Raw genomic sequence first — 27,871 nt, 5'->3', positions numbered from 1 at the left:
TTTTTATATTTTCACATTTTATTTCCATGTACCCTGTGTATCATCTCTTCATTCTCCGGTCTCCAACGAGTCTCGAACTTTATACTTTCATAGACCTCGCCGCGCCTTGGCGGCCGTAAGAAGTCGGTGATTCCTCTGTCCACTGCCTCGCCGCTCTCTCACATCTTCTCGTTGAGTGGTGATCAAGTCTTCTTTTTCTTCTACAGTTCTAGTAAAGTTTCTGACCAATATTGGCGCACAAGTTAATGTTGAACTTTTTTTCCTATGGCAAAGTTTCTGCCATTTTTATCTTTTAAGAATACTTTTCCTTATTTTAGTGGTAATCATTAACAGACGTCTGGGCAATGGCGGCTCCATACAATTTGTGGCCTAAAGCGAAATTTAATAAGAGATCATATACTTTTTTATTAGTATATATACACACACATATACAAAAAAGAAGAAGATAGTGTTGTCATTTTTTCATACTTGTTATTTATAGCATAACATGCTTAAATGATGAAACCTTTAACTTCACATAGTAGTATTATTATTTATATTAGTAAGAAGTAACTTAAATAAATTGGATGTAAGAGATGTATTTTCAATACGTTACCTTTGATTTTGTTGTAAAAAATATATTTATTAATATGAAGATCTAAGTAATTTAATTCAAAGTTCTAAATTTTTTTTTTAGTTTTAAAGAGTAGATAGTCTTTCTTTCTTTTGTCCAAGGTTTATTGTATTTTTTTTTTTTTTGCAAACTTTAATATTGTCTAACTTGAAATAAAATCATAAAATCTATTATTAAAAAATTTCGGTGACCTAAATTAAAGCTTTACTAGTCTCCTAATCGAGCCACATGTCCATACCCATGCTATTCTCAATCAAATTTTATGGAGTCTCAATTAAGATAAGACAACAATCAATGAATGTGTTATTTAGTTACCTGATCTTGTCGGAATGGGAGCAGCTATTTCATTCGCATCTGGCTTGACTGAAAGGATGGAATGGACTGAGAAGTCGTCCTATCGTGCTACTGGCTTTGAACTGGATTGCTAACGAAATGTGAATGAAGCTGTTGAATAACACGTTCATAGGCAGTGGTCTATAAATAATTGTTGATCATTAATGAGGGCGGCTCAACGGAACTGGTGGCTTAAAACTAAAATATATTAAAAGATCCTGAATTTGTTTCATAATATCCATATAATATGGAGACAAAAAAAGTGGTGAGAGAACAATGTATAATATGTGGGTTAGGCGTAAGTCATATGGTAATTGAACTCCCTATAAAAAAAATATAGCATTAAATGAAAATGGTAAAAGGATTGAGCCTATTATCGATCATGTTTTAAACCTTACGATACTTGTCTCTGAGATTTCGTAGTTAAAAAAATGAGACACAAAAAAGCTTGATTACATATATCAGAATCTATGAAATGTGACAAAAAGGAATAGCTAATTTAGAGAATTTGATTTGAAATTAGAAAGTAAAATAGTAAAAAATATAAAAAAAAAAGAAAAAAAATAGAATTGATGAGAAAATTTATTTAATTTAGTAAGAGAAAAGTTCAATCCTACTAACTCATTCAATCCTACATCTACCAAATTTAAATAAATATTAGAATTTAAAATATTTTATCAATATATATATATATATATATATATATATATATATATATATATATAGTAATACTTTATGTTTTTGGGGCCTTTGAATATTTGGGGTCTAAGACAAGAATTTCACTTGCCTTACCCTAGAGCCGCCCTTGCGTCTGGGAGAGGAAGATGGGAGCCAAGGACTTGCAGAAGAAGCTAAAGAAAAAGAAGAACAAAGATGGCGAATCCCTGACTATAAATTCTAACCTTGTTCAAAATGGTATTATTGCCTCAAAGTTTCTCTCTTTCTCTTTCTTCCAACTAATAAACCCCAAGTAGCGAAAAAGTCACATTTTGAGCTTGAATCTCATTGCACTGCTATCCTATTGGGCAATTACCTATGTGTTAATAAATAGAATAGTGAACAATTGAAACATATTCAACCTAATCTGTGAAAAAAGAATCTTGTTCAAGTTTGTTGAGAAGTAGTATTACATTCGTAGCTGTTTAATTTTTTCAGGGTTTCGAGCTTCCTCTGATTTTGTTTTACTACTGCTGCTTGGGTTCCTAATGGGTTGAAAAGTTTGGCCTTTAATTGATCTGCATCTTCTTGTTTATGTCGAAAGAATAATTTAATTGGTTTTGATTTTTCATAGCAAACTCTATCAGCATACATGTTTTACATTTCAAACTGACTAATAAACTCATTATCTCTAATAATTAGCAACTACCACCCCATCTCAAATCCCTGTCATCCAGGAACCTGCAAATTGTCAACTGCTGTAATTAGCTACTATATATTATCTGAGCGAGGAGTTGAGAAGACTGAGTTTGGTAGACTTTCCGTGACAGCACTATATACCATAATTGGTGTTATGCTCCTTTTCCACTATTTGCATCGACAAGCAGTCACTTCTGCTCGTTGCATACATCATCACTTCAATCTTCAAGTGACAATAGATGGAAGAATCATCATAATATACTCCACAAATTGGTAATCATAATGACCTAGGAAGGATTTCCTTAGCATTTCAAAATAGTATTGACTTATGAGCCCGTCCACCTGTCACACTCAGTTTCAGGATTAGTATTGAGCTTCTCATGCTATTTAATTNAAGTGATCCTCCCTCACCAAGCACTTCAGTAGTCTTTTCTCCAGAGGCGTATCCGATAATGCCCAGGCCGGACTCAGTATAAAGTTCCTTCCCAGGAGTGTCACAGTGTAGTGATACAGAAAACTCAGCAGGTCCGAAGCAGGACAACACCCTCTCGATCATGGCAGTCAAGTTTACGGCTTTGAAATCATAACCCACTGCTTCAAAACTTGCATAGCTGAATCCATCCTCAGGTGTGACGTGAATTGTAGAGATTGCTGGCCCCTCGATAGCGTTCATTGAGTAACCGCAAGGGTCAAAGTCAAAGTCGCAAATGTTTGATTCTGGAAGAATTTTCCGAATGCCTGAAACTTCAGTCATCTCAGCAGCAGTGCTTGATTGAGTCTTGAAAAATACGGATGCCTTCTTCTTGTCGAGATTAGTCATGCACATCTCCAGTGTATAAACTGGATTCGGGTTATTGGCATTGGCAGATTCAGCTGAAGCAGAATAGACATGCCAGTTCTGCTGTTTATCAGCATTACCCATCACATATGCACTGCTGCCTGCACCAAGCTTACCGAAATGGCCTAGACCAGTGCAGTCGGATCCTTCGCAGAGAAATTACAACTTGACGTGCGAGTTCCACAATACACATGGCCACCGGACCTAGGACTGCCATCAACTACGAGAAGAAGTAGCTCGGCTGCTCAACAAAGGGCACCTCCGAGAATTCCTTGGCGATCGGGCCAGAAATCAGTTTCGAGACAGGGAGGCAGCCAAGAAGAATGAAGTAAATGAACCACAACACGTCATTCACATGATCATGGGCGGCGCCGATACCCCGCAAGAACCCATGGTAAGGAAAACAAAAATATCCATCACAAGGGAGAAACGGACTCGAGGATACATCCCCGAGGACGCCCTCACCTTCAGTGAAGAAGATACGGATGCCTTATCTCAACCCCACAACGACGCTCTGGTAATTTCTTTCTTGTAAATTCTTTCCAGATAAAACGTGTACTCGTGGATCCAGGTAGCTCGGCCAATATTATCAGGTCAAGGGTGATAGAACAGCTCGGTTTAACTGAACGGATCGTACCCGCCACTCGAGTCCTTACGGGTTCAACATGGCGAGCGAAACGACGAAAGGGGAGATCATCATACCCGTCACCGTGGCCGGCATAACCCAACACACCAAGTTCCATGTCATCGAGGGAGACATGAGGTACAACGCCTTGTTCGGACGACCATGGATACATTGCATGAGAGCAGTACCGTCCACTCTCCACCAAATGATAAAATTCCCGACAAAGGACGGGATCAAAACCATCCATGGAGAGCAGCACGCGGCGAGAGAAATGTTCGCAATACACGACGCATTCTCAGTCCCCTTACCTTCGCCTCCGAATAAGCCCACAGGCGAATCAAGGCTCAACACCGGTCAGGTTTGACAAAATGCAAAAATAAACCGCATCACATACCCAACCTCGGGCGATCGAAACAAGTCAGCACCCAGAAGTATCCCGTCTCAAGGTACCGTCGTTTCTTTTATTTTGTTTTTAACTATAGAAATTAACCCTCGTGCAGGCACTGTCCGAAAGCCTCAAGGCCTCCAAAAAAAAAAAGGCGCGCCCGACTCGACCGAAGATATCGAGACACTGGCACTGTCTGAAGATCTCAAGACCTCCCAAAAAAGGCGCGCCCGTTGCACTCTTTTCCTTAGACCGAGTTTTTATCCCAAAAAGAAGAAGGGTTTTTACCGGCAAGGTTTTTAATGAGGCAATGCCCGCGAAGCCACTAGGAGATAAAACTCCACACAATCGCTCGAAGCCATCCTTACGGCCAACCTCCAAAGCAGCTAGGAGCATTCCTCCTGAAATCCACCGGACTCAGAGGAGCGCCGAACAAAGATCCCTACGGGGAAATGATGTATCAGGACAAAACGGTCAAAATAGCCAAACCTCGTTAAGGCGAAAACATGTATTATTATATCGGGCAATCGAAAACACCCCCTTCTTTTATGAGAAAAGAGAAAGGCTCCTAATCAAGAACAAAGCAACATGAAAATCAGCAAAACAACCCGACTTGGCCTAAGAGCCGGTCGAGTCAGCTCGATAGTACATATATCGCATCAATAGATCAGAGTATATCTCCAACGCCTTGCTTTCCAAAAAGAAACAAAGCACAGCACGCTCCCGATAGGGACATCTCCACAAAATACGTCCCGAGATACTCGGGGACTTAGGAAAACGACATCCGGACGACCCCAGGGTCGAAACGCCGGGCTCACCAAGCCCCCGAAAAACAACTCAGGGCTCATCAAGCCCCCAGAAACAGCTCCGAGCTCATGAAAAGCTATTTTCAAGCAAACTCGATGACTCGGAGACTGTCGCCAATCGCCACGCACTGGAAAATCCGAAATTGTAAGACCCTAACGGGCAGCCTCGGCAAAACCAGATCTATTCTCCATAAACTGTAAGACCTCAACAGGCATGAAAAATCCCGCAGTTTAGGCTATACATCGCATTTGTAAGAATCCCTAAAGGGCATACCCTCGGTGTAGACGCCTAAAACGGCTTCTCCGGATCAAAAATGGCCCTTGCCAAATGCACACGACTCCGGTCGAAACGGCTGCTACAGCCCAAAAAACGCGACTCGGGGACGCCCGACTGTTGCTAAAAAATCCTCCGAATCTACTTCGAAAAGAACCAGTTAAACACAGGCTTCCCTCAACAGGCAAAAAACGAGCCCCGACCACGCCGGCTCCAAAATCACAAAAGCGTCGATCTACTCGACCTATGGGCTATGAACCTTCCGAGGTGCTCAAAACATCGCCGACTACGACTTGAAATCGAGGTTCTTTTAGAACCGACGACGGGTCAGGCAAAATAATCAATAAGACCTTAACGAGAGGAAACAAAGCCTACAAAAAGCCTCCGGGCCTCACATCAAACAACGTAAGTGCCATTGTCGCCGGCTAAGCAAAGCCTCTGGGCCTCACACCGAAAGGTCTCTACCACCATCAGCTTGAAAAAACTGACAACTTGAGGATTAAAATGAGCTCGAATCGTAACCCCATTCGGAGACCGGATTCAAAATAGTTAAACTAAGCAAAGCATCCAGGCCTCATATCGAAAGGTCTCTACGGCCAAACAGCGTAAGTGCCATTGTCACCAGCTAAGCGAGCCTTCAGGCCTCATATCGAAAGGTTTCCATGACCAAACAACGTAAGTGCCATTGTCGCCGGTTAAGCAAGCCTCCGGGCCTCATACTAAAAGGTCTCAACGACCAAGTAGCAGAAAGGCCACCATTGCTGGCCAAAAGCTCATATGAGATTTAAGGGTCGATTACAGCTCGAGTCGCAACACGACTCGGAGACTAGGCCCAAAAGTCATAATACTCCCTAGAGCGAAACAGCGATGCCGCTTTCTCCAAATGGAACCTCCGGATAGATCGAGGGGTCAATTACAGCTCAAATTGCAACGCGACTCGGAGATTAGACCCGAAAAATCGCAAAACGCCCAAGGGCAGAAAATGAAAATCATTATCGTCAGCCCAAAATGGGCTCGAAGGTAAGATAAGCCCGAGTCAGGATTCCGACTCGGAGACTAAACCCGAGGGCAATTTGCTCACAAAACGCCTAAAGGCACGACCCAAAAACAACGCTATTAACAACCGAGGCAAATCTCCGGGCCGCGCGCCCACAAAATCGCTTCAGTCCAGAAACACAAGGGGTCATCACCCTCCTCCCATGCAGGCGGGAAAAAGTTGGAAAGCCAATCAGAGCTCGAGCCGTAACACGACTCGGAGATTGAACCTGAAGGTAATCGAAATGCAGAAATTACAAATTACAAGGCACAATCTCGGCCTGCGACGTATGGTGGAATCTATGTATATATATACACGGAAAAGAAGGCAGGGAATGTTCGTTCCCCCTTTATTTTCCTTTTTTGGCAGCCACGGCCCATCGGTCTCCTCCTCATCATCAGATATTAGGAACTTGGCATCAAACTCCGCTCCCTTTCGCATCCGATCTCTTCCGAGGGATCAAAGCCTCTGGCGCGAATCTCCGCGAGAGTCCCCCTATCTACATATTCCCCGCTATTGCCTACGCGATCAAGGGCCCTCTCCAGCTCGGCCCCAACAAATAAAGTAAGCCACTATCTTTTGCTCCGGCCGATCAAAAACAATAAAGGTATCAAAGAAACAAAACTCCAAACCCTTTCTGTATATAGGGGTGTTCACGAAAAACCGAAAAACCGAACCAAACCGAAAACCAAACCAAACCGAGAAAAAAAACCGACATTTTTTTGGTTTAACTTGGTTTTGGTTTCTAATTTTAAAAAACCGACAAAGTTGGTTTGGATTTGGTTTTATACCAAAAAAAACTGAAAAATAACCGAACCAAACCGATCATATAGATACCTATTTTAAAATTTTTATATATATATATATATATATATATATTATTTTTAAAATGTACATAATATTTTACAGTCTTGGGCCTAACCTTTGAAATATTACTTTAACTACAATATGCCCAAGTCAATTTGGCCTGTTAAGACAAAAAGGTCTTTAATTTCTTAGGGTTTATTTGCTTCTCTTTCACCCCTTCATAACAAATACGCAGCGCAGCTTCAAGACCAACTCTCCTCTCTCTCTCTCTCTCTCTAAAATTCTTGATATTGTACGGAAGAACAAGAGTAGACCGTAGACGCTAGAGGTTGCTCCTTCTCGTTGCTCCAAATTATATGGAGTCCAACAGTAGTTCTGTCGAAAGGAAAGAGCCGTCTCAGGTTAGTTCAAGGAGCCCTCAAACTTACTCTCAAAGTTTTAGTAAAAAGAATTCCAATATCTCAAAGTTAGGAATTAGCTAGAACTTCTGTTAATTCCAATAGTAAAGTTTGCATTTTTACCTACAAATGAACCAAACCCAATAAAGAAAATCAAACATACAATAGAAAGTGATACCAAAATCCAACCAAAATAATCAAACAGATAAGTGGATTTAATATCATAGTTTCATATTCTGAAGAGCAACGTCATTTTGAAAATTCTTTTTTTTTTTTTTTCAAATTTCAACTAATTTATGTTCAAACGTTAGCTAAGTATTTTTGAATCACTTCTGTAGTTCTTTTTGTTCTTGACCACTATTTGCTTGTTTCGTCTCTCTTAGCAGATGGAAATACAACCTCCGGAAGCCGAGGTTCAGGAAATTCCTCATCTTGAAGGCAATAGTACTCCAGTTGTTCATACAAGTGTCCCTACTCCTCCTAAAAAGCGTAAAAGAGCAGCACCTTCTGAAAATGATTCTGGCGTTGGGAGGGAAACATCAGACATTTGGAAATACTTTACCAAATTCATTGATAAAGATGGTAAGTATAAGTCAAAATGTAGTTTCTGTACTAAAATTTTTGCTTCCGATACTAAGAGAAATGGGACTACTACATTATGGAACCATTTGAATGTTGTTTGTAAGAAATCCCCTTTTAGATTCATAGATAGAACACAACCGACACTCAGGCCTTTCCCAATTAAAGGAAGCGGACAAGGAGGTAATGTTGGTACATGTAAACTGGAAAGAGTTGTGTATAATGTCAATGAAGTAAGAAGGGCTATTGCTGAATTCGTGATCATTGATGAACAACCATTTAGAGTCGTCGAGGGGGAAGGTTTTAAAAGATTAATGTCAATTGTTTTGCCTAATTTTGAGTTACCCTCTCGTTTGACTGTTGCTAGGCAATGTTTAAAAATTTATCACGAGGAAAAAGAAAAGCTTAAAAAACAGATTCAAAATCAGCATGTATGCCTCACTAGTGATACGTGGACGTCTCTCCAAAACCTAACTTACATGGTTATAACTGTCCACTGGATTGATGATAATTGGAACTTGCAAAAAAAATTCTGAACTTTTTTCAAGTTCCAGATCATAAGGGCGAAACAATTGCAAAGGGTATTGAGGTTTGTTTGTTGGATTGGGGAATTGAAAATCTATTCACTTTGACCCTAGATAATGCAACTGCTAATGATGCAGCAATTAGACACTTGAAAGGGAGGATTGAGGATTGGAAAGGAATTGTCATGGAAAATGACTTTCTACATGTTAGATGTAATGCTCACATTTTGAATTTAATTGTAAAAGAAGGGTTAAGTGATCATATTGAGTCTATTTCTCGAGTCAGAAATGTTGTGAAGTATGTCAAGTCCTCTTCTGCAAGATTAGCTTCCTTTAAATCAATTGTTGAAAAGGTAAAGATTGATAGCCATGGCCTTTTGAGTTTAGATGTTGAAACCAGATGGAACTCAACTTATATGATGTTAAGTACATCTATAAAATTTGAAAAGGCCTTTTCAAGATTGTATATTGATGATCACAAGTACCAAAAATATTGTCTAGATATGATTGGAAAAGTATCGCACCCAAGTGCGGATGATTGGAAGAAGGTAAAAGTTTTTACAAAGTTTCTTGACATTTTCTACCAGATGACTTTGAAATTTTCAGGAACTTTGTATGTTACTTCAAATTCTTTCTTCCATGAGCTTTTTAATCTTCTTAACTTTATTACCAAAAATTCTCAAGGTGATGATCTAGTTCTGGTTGATATGGCTGTTAAGATGAAACTCAAGTTTGATAAATATTGGGGTGACTTTGGTAATATGAATATGTTATTATTTGTTGCGGTTGTGTTGGATCCTCGGTGATGAGGTATGTGAAGTTCATATTTGCTAAATCTTATAGTTCTGTTGTGGGAAATTTGAGATCAGAGAAAGTCATGGATACTCTAGAGCCGCCCTTGCGTCTGGGAGAGGAAGATGGGAGCCAAGGACTTGCAGAAGAAGCTAAAGAAAAAGAAGAACAAAGATGGGGAATCCCTGACTATAAATTCTAACCTTGTTCAAAATGGTATTATTGCCTCAAAGTTTCTCTCTTTCTCTTTCTTTCAACTTAAACCCCAAGTAGCGAAAAAGTCACATTTTGAGCTTGAATCTCACTGCACTGCTATCCTATTGGGCAATTACCTATGTGTTAATAAATAGAATAGTGAACAATTGAAACATATTCAACCTAATCTGTGAAAAAAGAATCTTGTTCAAGTTTGTTGAGAAGTAGTATTACATTCGTAGCTGTTTAATTTTACTACTGCTGCTTGGGTTCCTAATGGGTTGAAAAGTTTGGCCTTTAATTGATCTGCATCTTCTTGTTTATGTCGAAAGAATAATTTAATTGGTTTTGATTTTTCATAGCAAACTCTATCAGCATACATGTTTTACATTTCAAACTGACTAATAAACTCATTATCTCTAATAATTAGCAACTACCACCCCATCTCAAATCCCTGTCATCCAGGAACCTGCAAATTGTCAACTGCTGTAATTAGCTACTATATATTATCTGAGCGAGGAGTTGAGAAGACTGAGTTTGGTAGACTTTCCGTGACAGCACTATATACCATAATTGGTGTTATGCTCCTTTTCCACTATTTGCATCGACAAGCAGTCACTTCTGCTCGTTGCATACATCATCACTTCAATCTTCAAGTGACAATAGATGGAAGAATCATCATAATATACTCCACAAATTGGTAATCATAATGACCTAGGAAGGATTTCCTTAGCATTTCAAAATAGTTATTGACTTATGAGCCCGTCCACCTGTCACACTCAGTTTCAGGATTAGTATTGAGCTTCCTCATGCTATTTTGATTGAGCTGTACTGCTGTGCAACATTTCTTTTCCTACTCATTAGTGTAGTATGAGGTTCCACATGCAACTGGAAACTTGAAATTCTAGTTCCCTGGAAATTTCCAGGAATGCTGATTATTAGCCATAAACAGACAATACATTAGCCGTATGCCCGTAACAAGACATTATTTCTTGCCTTCTCTTGTTTGCAATATGATTGTATATCAGATATGCTCTGGGAGTTAGCCGGTGCAGCGAGGCTTATCTTTCTCTAATAACTGAATAGTGGCGTACGGTTTTGATACTTGGTGGGTACTGGACCCTCCCCTCTACCCTTTTCCACTTACATACTAAATTCTGTGGCAAGGTTCAAACCGGTGATATGCGCCTACATATCATTTTGCGCTCCTACCACTAGACCAAAGCCCCGGGGCATTGCCACGAGGCTTATCTTGTTTGCTTATATTCAGTTTTCCATATTGAGGTCCTGTTTTATGAAGAAACTTTGGGAGGTTCAGTTGCAATATGGCTCTATGTCCTCTAGAAGGTGGCTTCTCGTTTCTTCTTAGGAATATTGCTGGTGGATGAAAGTCCCAATATATTTTTTTTGGGCATACCACTCACTTATATATAAAGCAAATGTCTTCTATGCACTAGTATCAGCACTCTTCATCGATGCCTCTAAAAAGGACAGTAATTATAGATATAGGGTTCAACATTTTCTATAATATCATCAGTCGATGAGCCAAGATGTTGTAGTAAAGAGCCCAAAGATTAGTTGAAACTAGAAAGAAAGTTTATTCTTATAGGATCTTTTGGACTTCTTCACTCATTTCCTTGTTTAGTCATAATTTTTTTCTATGTATAGTATTTGCTTGACAAAAGTGCTGATTTATGGCCTTTTGTTGCAGAGGAAAATTTTGCTAAGGTAACAGAAGAAAAGAAAAGGAAGAAGAAGAAACTGGCACTGCAAAACAGAAGAAGCAAGGATGAAATAGATGAATGCCATCTATCATATGATAAAGGTAGTGGTTTGGAGAATTTGATTAATAATTTATTTCGGAGCATAAATTGCTGGGATTGGCCTGTATGATTATTGGTTGATTGTTGAGGTTTTTAGAAGATGATTTAGATAATGCAGATGGGAAAACGAAAAAGAGCAAATCATCAAAGCAGAAGAAGAGGAAAAATGACACACTTGCTGAAAGTGGTGTAGTGGATCAATCTAATGACGTAGTGGATAGGCTTGGTCAAGAAAATACCATATCAAATGAACCTGGTAAGCCGGAGAAAAGAAAATGGAAGGGAAAGAAGAGAAAAAGCGAAAAGAAAGCTGGAAAAACTGAGGGTAACGATTTCTCAAAACGACAAAAAGGTATGGAGAAAATAGATTCTCGAGTTGCCATATTTCTGTTTCTTTATTTGTTAATCATGCACTTAAATTTAAAACAACCGAGGAGCTAAACGATGTTGAGTAATTAGTGTAAGTCAATAAACTTTCTCTCAAGCAGGCAGTGTGTATCACTTCCTATCATGCCTTAGTGTCTAAATATGTTCGCATCTAAACAGTTGAAAAGTTTCACATGTTGGACATAATGGAGTGCAAGTCCTTTACCTGATTAAAAAAAAAGAGAACGAAGTGAAGTCTGATTGTTCTTCCATAATACATTTTTTTCCACGAAAGTATAGTAGTTTGGTAGTTTTCCTAGGAGTCTATTAGAATATTTAAAAGCTTGTTTGAGTATTGGATTAGAAACACTTAGCACTTTTAAACCATATAGTTTGATGGAGAGAGCACTCCAAATGTTGGAAGATACTGAAATATAACTTATATCGATTGAAATGAACTGCATTTGCTTCAGTTATATGCAACTTATTTATTGTACAAGTATGTGAGGTTCTAAATTCATAAGTATAACCAAAAGCCATCACACACTTCAATTTATTGGCAATGTTTTGATGTTATTCATCAAACAAAAATTGTGATGTTGACGATTTATAACTTCTGCAATACTCTCTATCCCCTCTAGGCAAGTCAAAAGAGGCACACAAAATTGTAGAGAAGGATCGTCCATCTTCAATAGCGGAGGATGATTTGTCAGAGAAGACAGAACAAGCTGAAGATGAAGAGATTTATGAGCTATCTTCAGGGGACGAGGATTACTCTAAAGGAGTGAGAAGTATGATTTTCTCTTTATATCATATAAAAGTAATTCCTGTTGCTTCTGTTGTTATGTTCATTGTGATTTGGCATGAGATTTGCCTCATCAAACATGTTATGGAGAAACTCATTCAAATCTTTCACGGCAAATTAGAAGCTCTTGCTGTTGTTTTTCTTTTTCTTTTTTGAAAAATTATGAACACATGCTTAGTTTTATTTAAGTTGGGAGTTATTTTTCTCGGCATCTCGCTATATGAAAAAATGATTCTTTTGAGATGAACTGCAGCGAGAAATGACCTTATATTAGAAAAAAGTATGAATTAGATTGATAGCCTTATAAAGAGTCAATTTCCTTTTTCTGGGTGCAGAGTGGGTTACAGATTATTATCAGAGTAGGCCAGGGATAAAGGTGTTGCAAGAAAGGATTGATGAGTTTATAACTGATCATGAGGCGAAAAAAGAACAGGTACTTTATATTTCCAGATTATTATGTCTTTTATTGCTGTTAATGATTATTGCAAATGATAGGGAGAATGCTCGTTTTCTCAGAGCTGTCGTACCCATAGTGGAAGAAGTTTTTATGGTATTTATAGTTTTATTCATGTAAAAGAAAATGCTGGACTTAGTCTTTAGAGAGTTTTGCACTTATCTTTTGGCCCTTTTCTTGCATCAGCCTGTACTTGATGAATTTGTTTCTTGTGACCACCTCATAATGGCATATCGTAGAAGTTTCTTCATGTGCCCACAACTAATCATGTTCTTATATTCTAGTGGTTGTATATGCTGATTTGCCCACGACTAGTTATGTTCTTGTTCCCATTGTGATTTTTTTTATTCTGATACATACAGGAAAGGAAAGAAAAAGAAGCCCGTGCTGCTGAAGGTGGATGGACCGTTGTTGTACACCACAAAGGCAGGAAGAAGACAACAGATTCTGAAACTGGAATTGCAGTTGGTTCTGTTTCTCAGACTGCTGTTATGGATAATATGGCCAAAAAGAAAAAGAACGATGTGGGATTAGATTTCTACCGATTTCAGAAAAGAGAAGCAAAAAGAAATGGTATGTTTACTGCATCTTTGCTTTTGTCAACACCTTTTTGCTCCAGATTGTTCAATATTGGCTTTGTTTTCCTCGATTATCCTATAGAAAATATTTTATAAAAGGTAAAAGTTTAAATCAAAAGTTTGATTTTATCCAAACAATCACATTTAAGTTTGAGGTGAAAAGGTTTTTACATTTTCTGATGAAACGGTTATGGTTTCTAAGCTTGAAATATTGCTGGGGTTGTACTAGCCATCCATTGCTTCATTACATTCTCGAAAGAAAAAAAAACTATTAGGATGATTGAAAAGCAGCATTGTTTTGATAAATTGATGCAGAATTGGTTTAGCAGTTTCTGTCTTTCGTGACAGATACTGAGAGAGCCTGAAATAATCCACAACATTAAATTTGACCTCTTGAAAACCATCTCAAATAGTATCATAATTTTGCTTGTTCAAGATTTTGAACCTTCTTTATCATGGAACTACTAGTTGTTTCCCTTTATCATGGAATTATGGATTATCTTTCATTCACACAAAAAATTGGACTGGTTAAGTTGCTTGTGTTTTCTGGTCTCACTGCCAATGGATTCTTTCTGTTGTTCTATTTGCAGTTTGTCATTTTTCCCATCAAGGGCTCTGTTGGGATTCTCTGTTCAACTTTGATTTTATATCGAACCTAAGTCATACAAAGTAAATCTGATCTGATACATTGTCCTAGTAATAGTGAATGTTTCTTGACCCATCCATTCATCTGAAGGACCTGCTATAATTTGAAACTTGCTATGTTACTCTAATGTACTTCCATTTGTTTAGTTGCCAATTTCCCCTGGTGCAAGAGTTTAAAATCTCAATGTGATTTTGCATCTGTTTCTTTTGCTTGTGACTTATCATTATTCACATTTGTATTATGCACAGAGATCATGGTGCTGCAGAGCAAATTTGAACAGGATAAGAAGCGGATACAGCAGTTGAGGGCTGCAAGAAAATTTCGACCTTACTGAACCAAGAGAAAATCTCCAGAACAGCGTCGTTATAAGTTAACGCAGAATACTTATGGAGAATGGGTTTCAAAATTGTTCAATTTATTGCTTAACTAACAGCACAAGATAGTTGATAAAGTTTTGTGACATGAGTATAGATGAGCTATTGTTCTTGTATGTTGTTTCCAGTTTTGGTTGTAGTTGGTAGATGCCCGACTGTTCTCGCTGAAGCTTATGCTTCATGTTTCTAGTGGTAGGCATTTCACTAAAAGCTCAGCCTAGAGTTTTGATCAATTGATTTTATTTTAATATATTCCTAAGATTGGAGAAATAGAAAAAATTGTATCTTTTCTACCATGGGATTCTCTTCTATTTATCTTTATTACAGACTTCCTAGCGAGTCTGATCAATAGAGCCCGTGAATTTTGCTAAGTTTTGTCAACAACTAGGAGGTTCTAGCTGCCAACAATTTGGTGGCAGAAGTTTTCTTTACCATTAAAATGGTTCTAAGTTGGCCATTCTCACATTCCTTTTTCAGGCACTACTCTGTTTATACTTGGGAAAATTCGTTAATGGACTGGCTTTCAACAGGGTAAAATTTAAATACTGAAGAGAAAATTAATCCTGCTTTTCCTTTGGACCTTATGTATTTGAAATTTTCTATTTTGGAAAAGTGAAATTCTTTTGATGAATTAAAAAGAGAAGGTGGACGTTCAAGAATCATTATAGAAGTGGCAAACTAATGCTTACATACTATGGGAAACCTAATAATGCCAAATAGTGCAGCTATGTTTAAAGATTAGAAAAAAGTCATATTATAGAAGATATGTACAATGATAGTAGTCTGATGTGCAATTAATTCGAATAAGATTATTCAATGAACCTTCAAATGCTATTACTCAAGTCTGCTCGTAGAGAAGCAACTATATGTTGACAAAGGCTTAGCCAGTATCAGTCTCTTCACCAAAGCTAATAAATGCCAAAAACAAAAACCTAATTTAGAATCACGGGTACTATAAGATTATTGTTGAGATTTTATAGTGCAGGATAACTCTGAGGGGGAGTGACAGATCGAGATATTGTTTTGCTGATAGCTTTTAAGCCCCGATTCAGAGTGCAGTCCGTTTGGAAATAAGTGTCTTAGCAAGAAAGAGCAATCCAATAATTGTTTGATAAATTTCATCATTTTTCATTCGTAGAGATTTGTCGCAAAAAGCATTATTAAGGGAAAGTTCAAATTTCAAAAGACTATTTATTTGCCTATCATCTAATAGAAGTTGCAGATTTCTGCTTGATGAGGTGTACAGTGTAAATTAGAAGAAGGAAGTGCTTCGAAATATTGATACACTTATAGTAAGTGCTTTAGATTAAGAAAAATTTAATTATCAAAAACGGGAAGATCCGATTTTAGTTGATGAGCAAGACTTTAGTAGGACATAGAACACAACTATTTCCACATAAAACAGAAACATATAATACAAACATATCCACAATGACAACACTATGTTATTAGTCTCAAACGGAGTTTTATTACACAACAGAAGACTGAATATTTATACCAAACGTCATAAAGCTGGCGATCTGCATAGACTCAACGCAGACTGTTTATTTGATGCCCAGACATACTATATTACTGAATATAAACAGCAAAACCTTATAATACTACTAGACTCATAAACCAATAAGAAAAGCATGGCTGGATCTATACCAGCTATAGTATTGCATACTAAAACGGAGAATAAACAAATTTCTCATTAATATATCTTCTCCATTTCCTCATCCTCGCTCTCGCTCCAACTGCAATGGAAGATTGACCTGGGAGATCCACAGCTACCATTGCTACTGAATGTGAGGTACGTAAGTGATCCTCCCTCACCAAGCACTTCAGTAGTCTTTTCTCCAGAGGCGTATCCGATAATGCCCAGGCCGGACTCAGTATAAAGTTCCTTCCCAGGAGTGTCACAGTGTAGTGATACAGAAAACTCAGCAGGTCCGAAGCAGGACAACACCCTCTCGATCATGGCAGTCAAGTTTACGGCTTTGAAATCATAACCCACTGCTTCAAAACTTGCATAGCTGAATCCATCCTCAGGTGTGACGTGAATTGTAGAGATTGCTGGCCCCTCGATAGCGTTCATTGAGTAACCGCAAGGGTCAAAGTCAAAGTCGCAAATGTTTGATTCTGGAAGAATTTTCCGAATGCCTGAAACTTCAGTCATCTCAGCAGCAGTGCTTGATTGAGTCTTGAAAAATACGGATGCCTTCTTCTTGTCGAGATTAGTCATGCACATCTCCAGTGTATAAACTGGATTCGGGTTATTGGCATTGGCAGATTCAGCTGAAGCAGAATAGACATGCCAGTTCTGCTGTTTATCAGCATTACCCATCACATATGCACTGCTGCCTGCACCAAGCTTACCGAAATAGCTGTCGAGCACAGCTACTTCTTCGGAGAAGTGACGATGTGGATATGGCTGAGCCCCAGGGAAGATGAAACTACCACGAGTGTACCTCACTGACTTCACTTTCAGGTTAAGTGCATCAGCTAACTTAAGAATGGGTGGGATCGACAGCAGCAGTTTTGTAGTGCCACAAGTTTTGATGATGATCTTGTATGAGTAGACAAAGAGGCTAGACTCTGAAAGGACATAAGAGTCGACTTCATCATTTGCCAATGAAGACACTATGGTGCACGCAGCTGGTGTCAGAATTTCATCCAATTGGTCTTTGGAGAGAGACCGTAGGCCACATCCTGGGCCATCAGACATTCCTAACTCGAAAAAGGTAATCTCAAGTCGCTTTTCGTATCCTTCAAATCCGATGGCAGAAACTGGGATGGCCATCTTGCTTGAAAGAGAGTGCTTGGGAAGGACTACTTTTTGGAAGAGATTATCACTGAGGATGAGGTATGAAGAAAAAGAGTTGAGAAGAACAGAACTCTAAAATTAAACTACTATCTACTTGAACCACCTTTGGTGGTTTATTCTAGATCACGGGTAATCTCAGGATGGCTTGCGAGTGCACTGCATACAAAAAAGACAGATAAGCAAACAGTTAGCATGTATACACAAAGATATAAACAACTTAGACACATAAAGGAGAAGGCTAAGTTGACTCACGTTGGAGTAAGCAGCGGATCTGAATTTCTTGATTCCTCCGTTGGGTCGAACGTCTTCAATAGTGTAACCAAGGGGAGCTTCGTAACATAAGGAACTACTACTAGACTTCTTCTTCCCACCTTTAGAGTCCATTAGTTCATCGATTCCTACCTGCTCACAGCATTGAAAAGAAATAAGATGGTCAGAAAAAAATACTCGCAAGACAGTTTGGCCTTAATAATGTTATGGACAAATATGTCTAGTTAGCTAATCGATCAGCAACTATGAATGAAAACAATAAGAACTTTGGCTTTGATAATTGTAAAGGGTATATCCTTTTATAACCTTTGGTTCAAACCACTAAATGGTTGTTACTGTATAGTAGTGCTTCATCTACTTCACTAGTTGCAAGTCTTTTAAAATTAGTTAATTTGTTCATATGATTGTAATCGGTTCCATAACTACTTCCTTATTTTTCATATATATCTTTTATCTTCATCTTATGATTAGCCAATTATTTCCTTCAGAAAATCAGAAGTTCAAGAACAAATAAAAAGACAGATAACTGTAGGCAATTGAAGACATGTAATTTCAAGCAGAAAACAGATCATGATAGTCTAAATTTACTTGATGTTTAAATTGAATATACGAAATATTCTCCAAACAACAATTCCAATTTGTCATTGAACATCGAAATACACTAAATTACCACCCTTACATAGAATAAATCCATAACTAACAAAAAAGGTTTTTATTTCTCCAAAAAAAAAAAAAGTTAAATAGTTTTAACCAGCATCTAAAGGTATAACCGGTTTTATTCAGTCAATTTCTTCCATGCAATTTCACTAATAAGAAATTAAAGTCTAACAATGTTTTAGAGCTTTGATATGTTTTCCTCAAAAGACTAATTTTTCAAAGACAAACCTAAACAGTACTAAAAGGGCTCTCCTAACATCAAAAGAAAAACCAATCTGTTAAAGGGCCATCTGATGTGGTCGATCAGCCCATAAAAAACTTATGAAAATTGTACAAACAAGGCAGCAAAATAAGGGGAAAAATTAGAACTTTAATCACAACAACGCCAAGCATTATCAAAATCAACAGCGAGAAAGAGCAAAATCATAAAGGAAAACAGATAGATGTAAAGTAACGGAAATAAAACTTACAAAAATTGGTGAAATAAGCAGATGTAGAATCGCAGTGCGACCTCCTTCACTGTTCTTTAACAGAAGAAAAGATTGTTGGAATTTGTGAATTAAAGAATATTAAGGAGCAAAATAAGAGATGGGAAGAGAGAATTTGGGTCTGTTTAGGATTTGTTTTGTTGAGACTCGGCGAAGCACATAATGTTATGGAGATGTGAGTACCCTATTTATATACGTAGTTGAGGACTTGGGCTAAGGAACCGCGTCTAATCAGAAATTGACACGTGTACCTTGTGAAATTTGTGACCTCTCGTTTTTGCCCCGAAAATAGTGTGACATATGAGGACCAAGGGATATTTCGTGTGGTAATAAGCGTCGTGACAACGCATCTCTCGTACAAAAAACAGCTGTAGTTTCCTTGTCTCGTTCAAACTCCACCACTCCCTTCCAAATATTTTGATTTTTATTTCTTTTTTCGTTATTTTGGAATGTTGTGGGTTGTTGTGGAGTGGGATTGGTGGGGTGGGGGTGGGGGGGGGGGGGCAAGTAAACCTATTAATTCACGTGAAACCATATTGGGAAAAAAACATATAGTGCTTTCCAGTCCCTGAATTTATGATTTTTGTCTTATTTGATTTTTTTTTCTAACAACTTTGCTATATTAGATAAGGGGCCGCTCAATCACAATAGTGACCTAAAACCAAAATTATTTATGAGTCTTTAAATTTTTTTCTAATGAGATTTCATATATATTTTTCTTTTGCGTCAAAATTTGAAATATAATCAAAAAAAATTCTAAGAATAATTTATTAATTGATAGAAAGGTTGATCCTTTTATATGTTTTTTCTTTTTCTCCTTTTTGGATTCATTATCATTTAACTCAAATAATAAGGACATGTTCATTTTACAAACACAATCTATATTTTAAAATTTAGTATTTTATTGTTTGTTAAAAATTTACCAATAATACGTTTGTATATCAAAGTTTCAATTCTGCTTCTTTCTTTCTTTCTTTTTTTTTTTATTTTAAGTTTTGAGGTGCGAGTGATTCAATTTTTCTTGTTCACTTATTTAAATTCTACTTTAGTATATAATAAAAGAGTATATATACTTTTGAAATAGACATATAGAAAATAAAAAAAATATCACATTAAAAAGACAATAAAGAGTTATAATAATAATAATAAAATCTGATTCTAGAAGTTGATAATTGATAACAAAATAAGTTAATTTTACTTTGTTTACTTTGATATGCTTGAAAACTTTCAAAAGAATGAAATATAATTGCACTGAAATATAAGTGCAGTCAGGTTATTCAACGTGCTTTAATTTTTCTGTTTGACAAATATGTAGCGCATATATGTAAAGAAAATAAAAAGTATCATTACAAAGAGAAATTAGGAAATTATGACCTTAAAAATGAAACGAAATGTAATATATTCGTATATTCTCCTTTTAGAACTTGTCCTTTATGGCCACTTTTTTCCTTCTTATAAAGGTTTTGTACTCTTTTTCACTACGAAATTCAATATTTTCTATTAAAAGATTAAGTTAAAAAAATAATTACTGGAGTACTAATTTTTTGGGGCCCCAAGAGCTTGGGGGCCTAAAGCAAATACATTATTTGCTTGGCCCTTCAGCCGCCCCTGTATTAGATAATAATAGCTTTTAAAGAGTCAAAGGATGCAACAACATCGTTTACAATTCAACTAGGAAAAGTAGAAACCCAATTAATTCTATGTAATAGCGAGATAGAAAACTTGGCTAAATTATGTGCTAAGATATTCCAAGATCTAGGAATATATGCAACTAGTGAATTGATCCGCGCTTCGCGCGGTTGTAAAAGACCTTATCGATTTATGAAGTAATTTTTTTAATGCTTTAATATTAAAGATATTTAGTTATTTTATAATCCAAATAGATTAGATTTTATTATGTATTTAGTTTTATCTTTCTTTAACTTCTCATCACTTGTGTACTTTTTGTCTGTCAGAGAATGATTTTATATAATAACCCATAAAGGTGAAACGGTATTTATATTTTTTAAGAAATATGAAAGAGAGATGAACTTCAAAAAAATTGATCTCTTTAAATATGCATATAAATTTTAATCATACCTTTTTCTTTGTTCGTTTAATATATTAAAAACTATCTAACTTTTCTTCACCAGCTTTCAAAAGTTATATTTTAATGCTTTCGCTCTAAATCTATACCTTTCCTTTCTCAAAAATCATCAAAGTTATGCTAAAATTTCATAAAATCTAAAAGGAATTGTTCATTTCCTAAAAAGCTTATCCAATAAATTTAACACACAACATCATCAAAAAGGGGAAAGAATTCACAAGAGGACGAAATTTTCAAGCTTCAGTTTCATTGACATACTACTTTGGACAATTGAAAATTTATCGTATACTAATTCCTTCCATTGAAATAGAAAATATTGATATCAGAAACTCTAGTACCGGGATAAATTTGCTTTCTCAATTCAACATATGTCATTCCGGTTAGAGACAAAATAGGAAGAAGTGAACGTCAAAAATAGAAATTATCAGAATCTGCTAAAAACATATCAATACATCACCTTAAAAACAAAATAGGTAAAATTACACTCACATATAACCTATTACGCACCTGTTTTTAATTTGCTAAAAGAATCACAACCATGTATCAAAAGTAACTGTATTGGGAAAAATTTACTTTGCATATTGGAGATGACGTGTCATGACACGTAGACTGGTCAAACAGTCAAAAAATTAAGGTTGTTCAATAGGTACGAGCAGCAACAGACACGAGCAAGTTAAACAGAAGAGACACGAGCAGTCATGCGAGACATTCAATGCTCGTACCCGTTCAAGGCATTTAAATCGCAAATATCGTGAATAATCAAAGGAGTGAATCTGACAGCAAATAAGAGCTCAGATACAGCATTTAATGAATATTAAATGCGAGAAACGTTAGAGAATATGTATTTAATGTATATGATTACATAACGTAACATTTAAAGTCATTAATTGCCCATAATTATCTTATTATGACAAAGGTAAAGTCTGTATTCCCAAAATGGCTATAAAAGGGATAATCACAAACAATTGTAAGGACGAAAAAAAAACACTATTGAAATATACCCTGATTTACTAGCTTTCATATCTTATTCTCAAATTTCTTTCTTTATACTCTTTTCCGATTATTAGTAACCCGTGTTCTTCTAAATTCAAGCTTTGACTTAAAATCTAATTTTTGGTTAAACAAATTGGTTCCGTTACCGGGAATCTGATAATCAATTATATCTCAGCTTGATTTTCTTTGTGGAATCAACTATGTCGAACAACAATGACAACATCCAAGGAAACCCACTCAATCAACAAAATCAGGGAGATCCGCAAAATGATGCTATTCAGGATCAAACACCACGAGACTCACCACGACAATCTCGTGAAGGCACTCCTGAAGGATCTCACACAGATGAACGAGGTCAATTTGAAAATGCTGAAGCTATGGATGATGCTTTACAAAAACTTATCGCTACTCAGGTCAATAAAGCTTTACAAGCTTTTGTTAGTCAATTACCTGCTGCTCCACCCACAGCTACTCCAAATAACAATACTTTGGAGAACCCTCGTTCTGGACTGGTTAATTCAGGCAGCGGTGAACCCCCAGTGAAACACAGGAGGGAGACCCAGGTAATCCAATTAATTTTGATTTGCAAAATCTAGTACTAACATTGCAGAAACAACTTAAGGAGCAAAACGACCGCATAGAACAAATACCCGGAGTACCACCCGTGATCAAGGGGGTAGATATAGATAAATATTCTCAACAGCCATGGAAGCCATGTGCCGCCCCTTTCCCAATTCCAAAGAAGTTCAAGATGCCCGATATTCCAAAGTATGATGGGACAACAGACCCAAGAGATCATGTTACTGCATTTACAACATGAGTCAAGGGCAATGATTTGACTAAGCAGGAGATTGAATCGGTCTTGGTCAAAAAATTCGGTGAAACACTCACTAAAGAGGCACTAACATGGTATTCTCTCTTACCTGAAAAATCTATAAATTCTTTTGCTGAGCTTGCAGATTTATTTATCAAAGCACACTCGGGAGCTCAAAAAGTTGAAAAAAGAATGGAGGACATCTTCTAAATCAAGCAAGGAGATTCAGAGCTTCTTAGAGAATTCGTGGATAGATTTCAACGGGAAAGAATGACATTGCCACGAGTACCTGACAATTGGGCAGCCATAGCCTTCGCCAGCAATTTGAATGAGAAGAGTTCAGAAGCCACAAGGCGACTCAAGGAAAGCCTTCGAGAATTCCCAGCAACAACATGGAATGATGTCTACAACAGATACAGTACAAAGATGCGGATTGAAGAAGACATTATTTTACGACATAAAACAGAAGAAAAAGTAAGCTCAAGGCGTGTGGAAAATGAAAAGAGATCCGGTAAAAACAGGTACGAGCCTTACATGGGACCTGCGGGAAAGGACTCACGGTCAAGGCAAGATAATCAAAGGTACGATCACAAACCTAGAAACAGGGAATCAGGCTCCTCATCAAGTTTTGAAAACGATCGGAATACACGTGGGTCACGAGACGATGATGGAAGTCTAAAAGCAAGGTTCGGGGGTTACAGTTTTAATGTAAGCACTTCTGAACTCGTAGCTGTTTTAAGAAGCATGGGAGATAAGGTACGATGGCCAAAGGAGATGAGATCAAATCCAAACAGACGAAACCCTGATCATTGGTGTGAATTTCCCACACGGGCATAAAACAGCAGATTGCAGATTTTTGCAAGGTGAAGTTGATCACTTGCTAAAACAGGGGTATCTCATTGAGTTATTCACTGAAAAAGGTAAACAAGCATATATGAAGAACAGACAGGAGCCTCCGAAACCACCCTCGCCTAAAAGAACCGTCAATGTTATAAGTGGGGGTGAAGATATCAATGGTGTCTCATATACCGTAGCTAATAAGACTTCCAAAATAACAATCACTCACGGGAAGCGGTTGCGACATGTACTGGAAGAAGAGAATATTACATTCAACGACGCAGACGCAGAGGGTCTCTTAACTCCGCATAACGACGCACTGGTAATATCTTTACTTGTACATGACACTAACGTGAAACGAGTTTTGATCAATCCAGGTAGTTCTGTAAATATTATTTTGATACGAGTATTGCGCGAGATGCAAGCGGAGGATAAATTGATTCCAAAAGCACATACTTTGTCGGGATTTGACAACTCTAGTTGTCACGACCCAAACCCCGCACTGGTCGTGATGGCGCCTCTCGTGAAGACGAGGCCAGCCAACTAGCCCAATCCGTCTTTTCAAAAATAGTTAAACATAAATAAACAACTTAAATATGACTTAATAGTATTAAATAGCGGAAATACAACCCAACACAGCCCTAATCGGGGTGTCACAAATCACGAGCATCTATAAGAATGTAATTACATTTACAAGTCTAGAAATACACTGAACAGGAATAATGAACAACATAGAAAGATACGGTGCTGCGAACGCTGGCAGTCACCTCGCTAAACTATTACAGCTCTGCCTCCAAACAGCCAATACCCGCTACCGGGTGAATAAATACCTGCAACTGCACACGAAGTGCAGGGAGTAAAGTGAGTACTCCAACTCAGCGAGTAATAAAGGTAAATAACAACTGAGCAGTAAGAAATCACGTAAAGAAACTAACATGTTGTATAGAAGCAGGGTGCAATCCTTTGAGAAAATAGTGAAGCTGTGAAATCTTTAGAAATATATTGGCTCAGTTTAAATCTCTTTTGAAAATGATCTTTTCAACAGTTACGAAACGATTTCAAAATAGTTAGTGCTGATAAGCACAGAAAAATCCGCCCCTCGGGCACAAATACCGCAGTATAACAGGTAAAAAGGCAAGTAAATATGCAAGATGAGCACATAAAAGTTTGCCCCTCGGGCAATATCTCAAAACAGTACCAGCCCCTCGGGCTTACTCTCAGAAACACTCTCAGCCCCTCGGGCTCTCTCTCTCAGATCACTCCCAGAACAGTATCATAGAGTAACCGCTGCGGCGTGCAGCCCGATCCACATCTCGCTGCGGCGTGCAGCCCGATCCATATATCGTCGACGGCGCTCACTAGGGGTGTGCAGACTCCGGGAGGGGCCCCTTACGGCCCAAGCACAATATCAAGCCACCTCGTGGCATATAGCATAAGGCCTGAAAGCCTTCTCACATCACTCATAAGGCCTGAAAGTCTCTTCACATCACTCACAAGGCCTGAAAGCCTCCTCACATCACTCACAAGTCCTGGAAGCCTCCTCACATCACTCACGAGGCCTGGAAGCCTCCTCACATCACTCACGAGGCCTGAATGCCTCCTCACATCACTCACGAGGCCTGGAAGCCTCCTCACATCACTCAACATATCCTCACATATGGCCCTAGGCCTCACTCAGTCCAGAAAACATCATAAGCCCCTCGGGCATCAATAAAATAGTAGTGCTCAGCCCAAACAACAGTGGAAATATCATTTAAGTCTCAAAGTTCAATTAAAGCGGCTGAGTTTGTAAAACAGTATAATCAACAGGACTGAGTTCAAGTAGTATATCAAAATAGTGAGGAAACAGTGATAAAAATCCCCGAAGGGTTCAGATAATTGGCACGAATCCCAAATATGGCAATCAGCCCAAATCATGATAATAACAAATAAGTTTCAGTCAAATACGCGGTAAAATCATCAATCGGGACGGACCAAGTCACAATCCCTCAACGGTGCTCTACCCCACGCTCGCTATCCGGCGTGCAAGTCACCTCAATATAGCACTACGGTGTGCAATCCGGGGTTTTAAACCCTCAGGATATTATTTACAATCATTACTCACCTCGAACCGGCAAAATCCCTAGCTCGCGATGCCTTTGCCCCTCAAATCGGCCTCCACGCGCGTCGAATCTATCCAAAATCAGAGCGAATACATCACAATATGCCAATGGAACAATACCCAATCGAAAACAATCAAAAAATATTAAAATCTCGAAATTGGCAAAACCTGAGCCCCGGGCCCACTTCTCGAAACTCAAAAATTTTCATATCAACGGGTTCCTTATCTCCTCACGAGTTCATACATACCGAAAGTTCTCAAATCCGACCCCAATTGGTCCTTCAAATCCCAAAATCAAATTTCAAAATCCCAAGCCCTAGTTTCTTCCATTTTTGCTTAAGTTCCATGAATTTCTAGGTGGATTTCATAATATAATCAAGTTTTAGTTCCGAAATTCTTACCTCCAAACGTTTCTCCTTGAATCCCTCTTTAATCTCCTTCAAAAATCCTTCAAAACGAGCAGCTATGGTGGAAAATACCCCCACCTTCGCGAACAAAACGTCTTTAAAACATTCTGCCCAGGCCTGCCATTCCTTCTTCGCGAACGCGGTCAAAGCCTCGCGTTCGCGAAGCACAAAATTTCCATTGACCAAAAGTTTCTCTTCGCGAACGCGATACCCCATCGCGAACGCGGTGACTTAGCTTCACCAACCTACGCGAACGCGCCCATGCCTCGCGAACGCGAAGGCTTAACACTGGCCTTCTACAATTTCTTCTTCACGATCGCGTACACCTACTCGCGAACGCACTGCGATTCCTTCCCAAGCCTTCGCGAACGCGGCCTTGACCCTCACGAATGCGTAGCTTACGAGATCCCAACCCTTCGCGAACGCGTGATTCCCTTCGCGAACGCGAAGGCCAAAAATGCCTGCAACTGTTGGAACAAAATCTGCAATTTTCCAAAAACCAAAATGGTCCGATTGACCACTCGAAACTCACCCGAGGCCCCCGGGACCTCAACCAAAGGCACCAACACATCCTAAAACCTTATTCAAACTTGCTCCAATCATCAAAACGCCTCAAACAACACCAAAACCATCAAATTACATTGAATTCAAGCCTAAGTTCTTCTAAAACTTCCGAAACACGCATTTGATCAAAAACTCAACCAAATCACCTCCGAATGACCTGAAATTTTGCACACACATCCCAAATCACATAACAAAGCTATAGAAACTCTCGGAATTCCATTCCGACCCTCGGATCAAAATCTCACCTATCAACCGGAATTTCGCCAAAATACTAACTTCGCCAATTCAAGCTAAATTCTACACCGGACCTCCAAAGCCAATTCCGATCACGCTCCTAAGTCATAAATCACCCAACGAAGCTAACCAAGTCATAAAAACTCTGATCCGAGCTCATATACAAATAAGTCAACTCTTGGTCAAACCTTTCAAATTTCAAGCTTTCAACTGAGACTGTTCTTTCAAATTCATTCCGGTTTTCCTGAAAAACCAAAACCAACGGTCTACATCAGTCATAATACATTACATGGGGCAAGTCATGCCCGAGAACTGGCGATCAAAGTGCAAAAGCTCAAAACGACCGGTCGGGTCGTTACATTAGTGTTGTAACGAAAGGGGAAGCAATACTTACTACATTAGCAGAAGGCGTCGTTAAAGACACCAAATTTCAAGTCGTAGATATGGAAATGACTTACAACATGATTCTTGGGAGGCCATGGATTCATGACATGGATGTTGTTCCTTCAACCTTATATCAAGTTATTAAATTTCCATCTACATGGGGAATATGTCAAATCAGAGGCGATCAACAAACATCTAGAAGCATCAATTCCGTTGCAGATTCAACTGTTAAGGGTGAAGACAAATAGCAATTACAGAATTTAGGTGGGGGTAACACGGTGTCAACCTCACCTGAACAAAGGCAAACAGATGTGGATTCAAGACCTTATACCATTCAAGAACCGGAGGAGAACGAGAACATCAAAACAACGATAGAAGAGCTAGAGGCCGTGGTGTTATTTATACATTGGCCCTAGAGAAAAGTGTATATAGGAGCTAATCTTAGCCCGGAGGTAAAACGTAAATTGATTGAATTTTTAAAAGCTAATGCAGATTGTTTTGCTTGGTCCCATTCTGACATGACAGGGATACCACCGGAAGTCATGACCCATAAATTGAATGAAGATCCATCATATCCTCCAGTCAAGCAAAAGAAAAGAAAGCAAGGAACTTTCAAGAATAAG

At 38.2% G+C, this 27,871-nt stretch overlaps 3 protein-coding genes across 12 annotated transcripts; 1 reads left to right on the top strand and 2 right to left on the bottom strand.

The window, feature by feature from the left end:
- Window positions 1–1,677: 1,677 nt before the first annotated feature.
- Window positions 1,678–14,960, top strand: LOC109217297 (DEAD-box ATP-dependent RNA helicase 42). 10 transcript variants are annotated; one of them, XM_019381540.1, is made up of 8 exons: window positions 1,682–1,770; window positions 9,492–9,582; window positions 11,273–11,386; window positions 11,494–11,736; window positions 12,392–12,541; window positions 12,891–12,988; window positions 13,372–13,582; window positions 14,482–14,960. In XM_019381540.1, exons 2-8 carry the CDS (start codon window positions 9,492–9,494, stop codon window positions 14,565–14,567), a joined length of 993 nt encoding a protein of 330 aa, XP_019237085.1. In that variant the 5' UTR covers window positions 1,682–1,770; the 3' UTR covers window positions 14,568–14,960. The 10 variants fall into 10 exon arrangements, with proteins under 10 accessions (XP_019237082.1, XP_019237085.1, XP_019237079.1 ...); XM_019381534.1 differs by having other exon boundaries at window positions 11,482–11,736; XM_019381530.1 differs by lacking the exons at window positions 1,682–1,770; window positions 9,492–9,582 and adding exons at window positions 7,283–7,474; window positions 7,858–8,053 and having other exon boundaries at window positions 11,482–11,736.
- LOC109217294 (S-adenosylmethionine decarboxylase proenzyme-like) lies at window positions 2,613–6,707 on the bottom strand. The gene is made up of 5 exons (XM_019381526.1): window positions 6,582–6,707; window positions 6,355–6,495; window positions 4,969–5,064; window positions 4,526–4,592; window positions 2,613–3,286 (listed from the first exon to the last, which is right to left on the bottom strand). Exons 1-5 carry the CDS (start codon window positions 6,705–6,707, stop codon window positions 2,613–2,615), a joined length of 1,104 nt encoding a protein of 367 aa, XP_019237071.1.
- A 1,059-nt stretch (window positions 14,961–16,019) lies between the features above and the next one.
- On the bottom strand, window positions 16,020–19,019 carry LOC109217298 (S-adenosylmethionine decarboxylase proenzyme-like). The gene is made up of 3 exons (XM_019381541.1): window positions 18,811–19,019; window positions 17,666–17,815; window positions 16,020–17,569 (listed from the first exon to the last, which is right to left on the bottom strand). The coding sequence occupies exon 3, from the start codon at window positions 17,387–17,389 to the stop codon at window positions 16,301–16,303; it is 1,089 nt and encodes a 362-aa protein (XP_019237086.1). The 5' UTR covers window positions 17,390–17,569; window positions 17,666–17,815; window positions 18,811–19,019; the 3' UTR covers window positions 16,020–16,300.
- Between the last annotated feature and the right edge of the window lie 8,852 nt (window positions 19,020–27,871).

Source organism: Nicotiana attenuata, unplaced genomic scaffold (genome assembly GCF_001879085.1).
Source record: "Nicotiana attenuata strain UT unplaced genomic scaffold, NIATTr2, whole genome shotgun sequence".
Lineage (NCBI taxonomy): Eukaryota > Viridiplantae > Streptophyta > Magnoliopsida > Solanales > Solanaceae > Nicotiana > Nicotiana attenuata.
Note: the sequence above shows the minus strand (reverse complement) of the source record. Positions and strands in the feature narration are given on the sequence as shown.